The 10,977-nt window shown below is 41.7% G+C and overlaps 1 protein-coding gene across 5 annotated transcripts in view; it reads left to right on the top strand.

The window, feature by feature from the left end:
• The first annotated feature begins 7,494 nt into the window (after positions 1-7,494).
• The window catches only part of ERICH2 (glutamate rich 2), a 39,861-nt gene continuing 36,378 nt past the window's right edge, over positions 7,495-10,977 (top strand). Inside the window, exon 1 of one of the 5 annotated variants that reach the window (XM_061435552.1) lies at positions 7,495-7,819. In XM_061435552.1, coding sequence (XP_061291536.1) covers positions 7,607-7,819 — 213 coding nt within the window. In that variant the 5' untranslated portion in view covers positions 7,495-7,606. The remainder of the gene's footprint in view (positions 7,820-10,977) is intronic. The other 4 variants (XM_061435548.1, XM_061435553.1, XM_061435576.1 and 1 more) reach the window with 4 other exon arrangements.

The following is a 10,977-nucleotide window of genomic DNA, read 5'->3' as shown; positions in this document are numbered from 1 at the left end:
GTGTTGATGGTGATATCCATGGGCAATGAGCCAAATGAATGGATGAGCTCTGTTAGGAAATGAATACAGAGATTGTAATACAGAGTAAGAAGGAGATTGGAGTATATTGTTATAAAAAAAAAAAAGGGGGTGCGTATTCCTCTCATCTGGGTTTGCATGACTTTATGTGATGTTGCCTCCCATTAAGAGGTGGAATTTATTTTTCCAGATCTCTAAAGCCTGAACCAGCCTTGTGACTTCCTTGAACCAACAGGAAACAAGAAATGTAATGTTGGGAGAATCAGAATCTAGATATCAAGAGGCCTTGCAGCTTCCACTCTTGCCCTTGAAGCTGCCATGTTAGGAAGTCTAGATTAAGCCTTCTTGAGGATAAATGATGAGAAGGAGGCTCAGCCAATAGCCATTGCTAACCAACACACATGCACATAAGTTCATATTAGATCAGCCAGGCCTGAGTTTGCTCTCACGTGACTATCACTGCATGAGTGACCACAGCCAAGAACAGCAGAACCCCTCAGCCAAGCCTCTCAATTTGCTCACCTATAGAATCATGAATAAATAAAATATTTTTTAGGTTTACATCACTAAATTTTGAAGTTATGCAGCAATAGACCACTCGCTGATGCAAGAGCCCAGAAATGAATCTGGAGTAACTCTAATATTTAAATTTCAGGTAGAGAAATAAAAGTGGTCAAAAAGAAAAGAAAAAGGAAAAAAAAAGTGGTACCTGGAGAGATAGGATGAAAATCAGGAAGGTATAGGGTCACAGCAACAAGGAGTAGACCCACAGAAACCAAGAGGTATCTGGTGAATGAGGGAATATCAATAGTGTCAAATATGGCTGAAAGGTCAAATAAGATGAAATGAAAAATTCCTGTTGGATTTAATGACATGAAGGTCATGGTCACTCAGTGACATTTAGGACAGAGGAAAAATCGATAAGTTCAGGTATAGACAGACTTTGAAATGCCTGTAGGGTATTTAGATGCGTCTGTCCAGCACAAAGCCCAAGTGGGAAGTTTAGGGCTAGTCAGCGTGTAGGTGGTAGGACCATTAATGTGGATGAGGTTCCCCAGGGAGAGGATGTGGAGTGGGATGGGGGCAGGATCTTGGGGCATATCAAGGGTTTTAGAGGATCCACACTGGTAGAAATACAAAGAAGTCCATGGATTAGGAGAACTAGGAGAAAGAAGTGTATGAGAGCGAAAGTACTAGTGTTTCAAAAAAGGGATGAGAAGTAACTGTGTCAAGTGCAGCCTCTGCTCTAGTAAGGCAGGAACCAGAAAGTCCCCCCTTGAATGTGGCACCATTTGCTAGAGCAGTTTGAGCAACACTAGGCAATGGCTGAAAATTAGAAGGTGGATGCCAGTGGGTAAAGAGAATCACACAGAGGAGAGGGAAAGAGGGCACTTTCGAGGACCAAGTATTTTGCTTTTTATTCATTTTAGTTTGTTTTAAGGCTATTTGCCTTAAGCTTGCTTATTAAATGAGAGAAAAGAAGTAGTTTGAAAAGACAGGGTTATACCATAATGGGATATTTTTTCCAACATTTGCTTTTCCAACTTTAATGACAAGTTCTTCTACTTTTATTTAGTTTTTACCATATCACCCTTTCTCTTGATATATAGTTGGTTAAAATTCACAGATTTGTTTGCTTTTTCCATTAGAATTTTAGGCTAGCTGACTCTTAATTAAGCTGGGGAGGGACAAGGCATTTTTTTTCTAACTTGGAGCTATTTTCCAGATCACAAAGGAATTATCTAATATTCTAAGAATTCTCAAATGATGCTAAGAAAATAAGTGAAATTTCCTGTTAAAAAAATTTGAAAAAGACTATACATTTGAAATTTCCCTCTGAGAGACTGACAGAGTATATTAGACTGATAAAATCTCCATCCGAGACTTCCTACCTTATGCAAAAAAAAAAAAAAAAAAAGGCAAAAAACCAAAATAAAAACCAAAAAAACCCACCATCTCATTAAACTAATTACCCAGAGAATGCTTTTTTCTCTGGATGTTATTAACACATCAAAAGAATTTCGCCGAACACCAGTATATGAAACCCTGCCACAGCAAATTGGTTCTAAGTTCTGTAGATTCCCATAACGTTTTACAATAGAGAGGGTCTTCCTCTTACCGCTAGATTTAGGGACTCATCTTACCCCAGGGACTTGGAGCCCACTGTAGACTACCTACAGTGAAGAATAATGATGTCACCACCAATTACCTTGGGGACCCTTCTGTAACACCAGGGTAGGGGGTGGAATTAACAAAAGATTTGATTCAGGATAAAGATAGTTGAGGAGAGGTCAGCAAGAGACAAAGTCTTTAAGGCTAATGAAGTTTCCTGTTCTGTGAAAGGATTGGTCATTTATTACAAACCTTCCTAGAAGGATGTAAGTTGAAAACAGGATCAAAGTGCCTCCTTATATGTCTGGAGGAAACAAACACCTTAAATTAATACAAACAATTGGAGATGGTAACACATTTGGAAATTCTGATGGACTAAAAAAGAGTCAGGAGAGACTTCCCTGGGGGTCCAGTGGTTAGGACTCCATGCTTTCACTTCAAAGGGCAGGGTTTAATCCCTGATCTAGGAACTAAGATCCTACATGTCTTGCAGCTCAGCCAAATTAAAAAAGGAAGAAGAAGAAGAATCAGGATATAATGCCCATGGTAATGGGATGATCCACATTAGGGGTTGAAAGAGGGAAATCTGTGGAGCACAGATTTGTCAGTGTGGCCGTGTGCTGTCTCCAGAGTGACTCAGAGAAGAGCAGAGAGCAGTGGGATTCAGGTTGGATCCACTCTGATGGAGTCTAGCCTGAACTGATGGCCAGTCTTCCCCTTCCCATCTTATTAAAGTGATTAAGTACAACCAGCCTTTAAAAAAGAAAAGATTGTTATTTCACATATTTACTCATATTTAAATTCATCCACACATGAAGAATTGGAAGATAATCATCATTTACATGACACCTAAAATAACAGTGTTTTGGCTCCAGGCTTCCTCTACTGTCTCTGCAATAATAAACAAACATTTTATGGCACTCTCCTGACTGGATTCCAACATTTATGAAAATCAAAGCAAACACAATCTTGTATAATAATAAAGGCTATCCTTAATATGATAATCAGAAAGTTCACTATTTGGAGAAAGTTGACTATAATAAACTAGTTAATGAAATGTTTATACAAACAGAACTATATGAAGTTGGTTGACCATTTTTAATCCACAAGTGGCAATTTCATACATTTCATCCTTATGTATGAACATGTAATCATCAAAGAATAGTAGGGTGTGTGTGTGTTTGGGGGAGTATTACCCTTAATAATCTCTCATGAAGTTCCCTAAAAACATTGGTTAACTTACATGATATTTCTTGGCCAAAATTAACTATAAAATATGTTAAATCTAGTGTCTTATAGGAATGTTTATGTTATAACTTGGGGTTAGGAAAAAGAAATCTGCCTTCAGGTTAAAAAGTGTAAAGATACAAAATGTTTTACACCGGATGGCAAAAGAAAGAAATGCGGAAAAGCCTTATGTTTACAAGAGGAAAGCTGGAAATAAAATAGTTAACATTTTAACTCTGAGAGGAGGAAGTAGGGCAATTTGCATATACTTCAAACAATCTCACACTGTTGAGAAAACCTGCAAATCCTGCAAAGAATTAGAGGGAAAAGCCAAAGTCAATACACTTCAAATACCCTTGATGTTTCACAGACACTAACAAGAAAGCATCTTCTGGGTAAGTTCACACATTGCATAAAATAAATATTAATTCTGTTGTTGGTAATTTTCCAAAAAGTTAATATTTTACAGTTCAGAATTTTATTCCTTAAGTTTGCCTTTGAAGCTGGAAAATTGTTTTTTGAAGTTATGTTTTCATAATCCTAGGAATTCAGTCTAAGAATGAAAGATGCCATTAAAGACCTATTTACAAAGATGTTCATCAAAACCTTATTTTTATAGTCACTGTTCATCACTTAAATCTTATGCCTAGCATAGTGTCTAATATAAAGTAAATACTCAATAATTATTCTTGAAAGAAGGAGTAAATTACAAATAAATTGTGGCTTGTACATATTATATAACATATGACCACTGAAAATGTTTTTGAAGACTTATTAAGATTGGGGAAATAGACATTAGAGAGAGTGTTAAGCAAAGAGGGATGCTAACAGTGTATACACTATCTAATACAAGTTTTATAAAGTAAATATATACATGCACACAAAAGGCTAGAAGGAAAAGTAAAATTATTGACTAAGTTGGTTTTTCTTTGTGTTTCTCTTTATGTTGCAAATTGTCATGAGCATGTATTACTTTTATAATCAGAAAAACACTAAATGTTAAACATTTTTCATCATGCTCTGCTAACAATTAGACATGTGATACAAAAATTAACCATTAAAAACTGTGGAGTTGAATAAAAGATAGTTGTTGGGAGATTCAGTGTTTCTATAAGCGTATTTGGCTTTCCCCCTTCACTTTGTTAGAATAAACCATCACTAGATACATATTTTTATAATTTATTCAGTGGCCTGAATGCACCGTCAGAGCTAAACTGTGCTCCACTTTTAACACCAAAATTAAATTCTGTACAAAAGTTAGAGAGATAGGTGAGTTAATTCATTTCTTTCTGTCTTTTTGTAGCTCGAGTGTGCACACACACTGAGTAATGTTCAACTCTTTGCAACCCCATGGGATGGGCTTCTCTGTCCATGGAATTCTCCAAGCAAGACTACTGCAGTGGGTTGCCATTTCCTGCTCCAGGGACCCAAGGATCCAACTGCATCTCCTGTGTCTCCTGCACTGCAGGCAGATTTTTTTTTTCTTATCACTTGAGCCATCAGGGAAGCCCCTTTTATAGCTTACCCTCCTTTTATTTCCTGGAGGAGAAAATGGCAACCCACTCCAGTATTCTTGCCTGGAAAATCTCATGAACAGGGGTGCCTGGTGGGCTACAGTCTGTGAGGTCACAAAGAGTTGGACATGACTGAACGACTTTCACTTTCATACCACTTATATCCACACTTGGTCATAAGTGGATACCTACATAATGGCTACTTTGAAGCTCCAAAGTATTCAAAGTTCTAGGGCCCCAGAACTGGCCAAATTCCCTTAGTGTTTGAGGAACAGTTACACAGAAGGCCACAACCTGTAGAAATTGTATACCAGTGGTGACATCTAATCACAGGATATTGAGGGACAGGGCCTCTTTCTCTCCACAATTTCTTTTTTTTTTTTTTTTCCTTCCAATTTTATTGAGATATAATTGAATACAGCACTGTATAAGTTTAAGGTGTACAACATAATGATTTGACTTACATACATGACGAAATGATTACCATAATATTTTTAGTGAACATCTATCACCTCGTGTAGATGCAAAATTTCTAGAAAAGAAAAATATTTTAGGTGGATTATTCCTAAAGTTATTCACACAAAGATGAAGTGTAATTTTTCTTTTCATCAGGGAGAAATAGAATAACCAACATGGGTTCAAACAGGCCCTGGACCAGGCACTTTATCTAATCTTTAATTTTTATAGCTATTCTGGATGCAAGGACTTTTATTCAGATACATAGTGTAGGAGGAGTAATAATGATAGCTAAGTGTTACTGATCAATTGTCATGTGCCATGCTCTGTGTCAGGGGCCTATTTTCTCTCAGATCCTGTTCTGAGCAAGTACTTTGATCATCCCCACTTTGTACTTGAAGACCCTGGGGCTCAAAGTAGAAGTCCTGTCTGTTTACTCCTTCATGTGGAGGAAATATTTTTATTCTCCAAGATCATTAAACCATTTTTGCCCCTTCTTTCAGGAACAATAAATACTGAAAACACTGTTTTCAACAAATGGACTCTTCTGTTGCAGGGAAGAGGGGTAGGAAGAGTAATCAGTTAGATTTGGGGGTTTCTTCCATTTCCTCGGGGCAGGACGATGGGAATAGCCAGTTAGACATTACCCATGTATCAGTAGTAAGAAAAATTCATCAAAACTAATGTTTTAAAAGGTATTGATCAAGAAGTATAATGAATTTTCCTTTGCCTTTACTGAACAAAAAGTCTTCAACCAAACTTAAGACATAAGGGTGCTCCTAAAATAGAGGAGAGAGTGGTTTGCTATGTCCTTTTAAACTAGGAGTATATCTGTCAATGACTTAATTGAGTTCTTTAAAAAACTTCCATTCTGAAACTTCCATTTCTGGTCTTTTCCCTCTACCTCTTTCCTACCATCCTAGGCTCCAAGGAGGTTTAGAATGAATATGAACAAATGATTAAGAGAATTTTAAAATAACAGAATCTCTATATACACTCAGTTCCTGAAATGGTCCACCTGGCTCCATTTTATATAAATATAATTATAAAATTTACCATTTTTAAGCCTGTCTACATGTCAGAACTTTATATACTTTGTCATTTGAAGCTGACAAACTTCTACCAAGGCACATATTCCTTGAGAGCACCTAAGAGGTTAAATAGCGATTATACCTCATATCATATGGCTACTTCGGAGAAGGCAATGGCACCCCACTCCAGTAAGTACTCTTGCCTGGAAAATCCCATGGACGGAAGAGCCTGGTAGGCTGCAGTCCATGGGGTCGAGAAGAGTCGGACACGACTGAGGGACTTCACTTTCACTTTTCACTTTCATGCACTGGAGAAGGAAATGGCAACCCACTCCAGTGTTCTTGCCTGGAGAATCCCAGGGACGGGGGAGCCTGGTGGGCTGCCGTCTTTGGAGTCGGACATGACTGAAGCGACTTAGCAGCAGCAGTAGCACCTGATGTAGGGAAACTCGTTCCAGAGATCGCGCCCCCCGCCATGCCAGAAAACCCATAATCTTCTCGGGGCGATCTTAGGTTAGGGGACGAAATCCTGCAGGGGACATTTGTTCATCCACATCCAGGGACAACCCTCTCTCCCAACTCATCTTTTACTCCACAGGTTTAAAACACAAAGGTGGCCACCTAGCCTTTTCCCCTCTCCTCACCAAAAACATGATCAGATGTGGACAAGGAAATCAATCCCCCTCCAATCTGCCCTTCTCAGGGTAACTGGTGAACGTGAGGACTCTCAAACGAATGTGTCAGACTGGTGGTGATTTAGTCGCTAAGACGTGTCCGACTCTTGGCGACCCCATGGACTGTAGCCTGTCAGGCTCCTCTGTCAGTGGGATTCTCCAGGCAGGAATACTGGAGTGGGTTGCCATTTCCTTCTCCTGGGGCTCTTCCAGACCCATTAATTGAACCCGGGTCTCCTGTATTGCAGACAGATAGTTTACCGACTGAGCTATGAGGGAAGCGTCGGACCGTGTATGCACTCCGTAGGACCCCGACCCCGTGGCTCCCTGGCACGTGGGCTGCCCAAGTTCCTAGACTCCTGGATCCCGCTCCGCCCCCTTCACGCCCCCTCAGCCCTGCCCCGCCCCGTCAGCCCTGCCCAAGGTTTGCCCCGCCCCTTACCCCTTGCCCCTTCTCAGCTTACTCTGCTCCAACCGCGCACGCGCTAGCGCGCCGTCTCGTCTCCATGGCGACGCGACGTCTACTGCTCCACGCGCCCAACACCGAGCGAAGCAGGAGCTGGGCTAGCTTTCTATGTCAACCCTTCCGATGCTCCGCGTGAGGGGGCCACAGGCGGGTAAGAGGCGCCACACCGAGCACGGTCGCCGTCTCCCCATCTCTGCGAGCAACCTGACCCAGTTCTTACCTCGGACTCCCTCAGGCCCGGCGCTTGAACCCGCCAACTTCTCTGACCGCTCCAGGTTCGGGCTCTGGCGCCCCACCACAGCCCAGGCAGCGCACGAGAAGGTAGGGGCCGCGCGACCGGAGGTGCACCTCGTACTTTGGCGTCTTCCTCTGGCTGTAGTTCGGCGCTGAGGAAGGGATATTTGTGTCCCTGTGGGTGTGATAGCTAAGCGGTTCTGACAGGCGCATCTACACCACCATTCTCTGACCTGCCGATTCGCACATGCCAACTCCCTCCCCTGCTTACCCCCCAAAAAACAATGAAAATAGCCGCGTTCCATCCCAGGGCTTCTGGCTCCTTCCCTCGGTCCTCAGGCACCCGCCCCTCTTTTTTTTCCTCTAACTTTTGTGGGGCGAGGCGGAGGTGGGGGGAAGACAGCTAAATGGCCAATAAATAGGAGGAGCAGGGACTCAGCTGGCTTGTGATTAATACTTCATTACTCGCTAGACTACTTGCTTAGCCATGAAGAAATTTCTTTGGAATTTGAGCAAATCATTTAACCTCCCCGGACCTTATTTTCATCTTCTGCAAAATGATAGGTTTGGACAATGGATCACTTCTAAGATCCAGTCTTCCTTCTTCTGTGAGATAATCAAGTTGACTTGAAACTTCCAAAATCGAGCTCCTGTTCAAACTACACTGTGCCCCGGTAGCGTTTTAAATTAATACCTGGCGTAATTATAAATTGTCTGACTTCCCAGAGGGCATAAGTGAAATGGACGAGTATGTTTTTACCCCGAAGAGAGTCCTGAAAGTTGCTTTTTAAAAATAGAGAAAGACACTGAAAGTGTCTTTTGATTTGTTTCATTCTCCTAAAACTAAATACAAATGATCCCCAAATCCTCCATGTTAATTTTTTTTTTTTTTTTGTATTTGAAGTTTTGTCTTAACTCTCAGGAAAACAACAGCACTGCTCTTTAAGTGTTGGGTTTACCAAAGCTGAATTCCAACACCTTTGTAGGGACTCAGCTGCATCATTCCAGAATTCCAGAACTTCCACTACCCACCACACACACACACACACACACACACACACACACACACCCCACCCCACCCCCCACCCCACCATTTGGGCTCAATCTGCAACGTTTTCTCCCCCTTCATTGCCCTGTCCAGGCTCAGTTGTGCACTTAGAACTCTAAGTCAGAGTTCAGCTTCAGGGCTGTCTGGGAGGAGGAAGAGTTGGAGTGGTTAGTACTGTGAGCTGTTTATATTAATCCTTGAAGTACTCTGTAAAGCAGGTAGTACTGAAACTGCGGGGTGGCATTTTGGAGGCTTCAAGGAACTCCAGTTTTTTATGTCTCAACACAAAGAATTCAGCAAGAGACAAAGTAATAGATAAAAAGTGACTTATTAGAATAGGATGCTTCTGAGGGTGACAAGTTGGAGAGGGCACCAGAGCCAGAGCTAAGTAGTCTACAGTTTTATAGTCAAAGGAAAAGTAGGGAGGGAAAGACGACCACTTTCTTCTTCATTCTTGAGTAGACATCAGGTTTCCAGCATCAGTTCCTCCTCCACATCTGGCAGGGGAGTTTTTTTGTCCCCATGTGGTCAAATTGGGATTGTCATGATGCAGTGGAAATGAGCAAAAAGTGGTGTGCTGTGCTAAGTCGCTTCAGTCGTGTCCGACTCTGTGCGACCCCATAGACGGCAGCCCACCAGGTTCCCCCATCCCTGGGATTCTCCAGGCAAGAACGCTGGAGTGGGTTGCCATTTCTTTCTCCAATGTATGAAAGTGAAAAGTGAAAGTGAAGTCGCTCAGTCCTGTCTGACTCTTAGCGACCCCATGGACTGCAGCCCACTAGACTCCTCTGCCCATGGGATTTTCCAGGCAAGAGTACTGGAGTGGGGTGCCATTGCCTTACCTCTAGCACCACCTATACTAACATATGGCATATCTCATAATCATCATTTTATTATGTCACCTTTTCCTTATATTTTTGTTTCCTCTGCATGCAGAAGAATGTGTCCTAGGACTCATTCACTTGCTGAGCTCACTGGGCAGAATGTGGGTCTCATTCCACCATTGTTTTATTGTTTTGGGACATGTCTCATGCTTCTGTTGCATGGTTTTGTTGCTAAGCAAACCTACTTTCTTGAGTGATCATTAATTTACAGGAATCTCCCATACTTCTTTATTTACAATCCCCTAATGGGATTAATTATTTAATCATCCTGTCCCTTTCAGTATTTTTGTCATTTTACACTTGAGGAGAGTGAATCATACAGGGATTAAGGAACTTGCTCAAGATCACACCATTTGCTGGGATTTGAACATAGGCAGTCTGACTCCAGAGTCTGAATTCCTCGAACTGTATTATGCTGTAAAGGTAATATATAAAATTTATAGGTAGTCACCTTTAAATATGAATGTAAGTGAAAAATGATCACTGAAATCATTTTATACACACTTGAGACTTTGCAGTGAAATATTAGCCTCCCTGCCCGCTTTCCCCACTAAGCTCCTCTAGGATGGAAGTGAAAGTCACTGAGTCGTGTTCGTCTTTGACCCCATGGACTGTATAGTCCATGGAATTCTCCAGGCCAGAATACTGGAGTGGGTAGCCTTTCCCTTCTCCAGAAGATCTTCCCAACCCAGGAATCAAGCCCAGGTCTCCCACGTTGCAGGCGGATTCTCTACCAGCTGAGCCACAAGGGAAGCCCAAAGCACAAGGAAACCCATCCATCCTCGAGGATGGTGCTTAATTAGCTGTCTCTTCTCACAATTTCAGGGCCTGAGCATGTAGCTGTCTACCTGTAACTCTCCCTTTGCCTGTTCAAATAAAAGGTAATTTATAAAAACAAATAGCACAAAAGGATGAAATAACTACACATGTAGGATGAAGAAAATATTTATCTTTCAATGTTTTATTATAATGAAATATGAGATGTTTTACCTTTTTTTGGTACTAAGTCTTTTTAAGGTTTTCTTATTATTTATTTTTCATTGTGCTGGACCGTCATTGGTGCCCGCAGGCTTTCTTTACTTGCAGTAGATGGGCTTCTCACTGCGGTGGCCTCGCTTGCTGCAGAGCGTAGGCTCTAGGCACGAGGGCTTCAGTAGCTGCAGCTCTCAGGCTCTAGGGCGTGGACTCTAGTTGTGGCGCATGAGCTCAGTTGCTTCGTGGCATGTGAACTCTTTTCAGACCAAGGATGAAAACTACGTCTCCTGCATTGGCAGATGGATTCTTATCCACTTTACCACCAAAGAAGTCCAGTA

The sequence above is a fragment of the Bos javanicus genome, chromosome 2 (assembly GCF_032452875.1).
Source record: "Bos javanicus breed banteng chromosome 2, ARS-OSU_banteng_1.0, whole genome shotgun sequence".
Classification (NCBI taxonomy): domain Eukaryota; kingdom Metazoa; phylum Chordata; class Mammalia; order Artiodactyla; family Bovidae; genus Bos; species Bos javanicus.
This window is presented reverse-complemented; position numbering and strand designations above follow the sequence as displayed.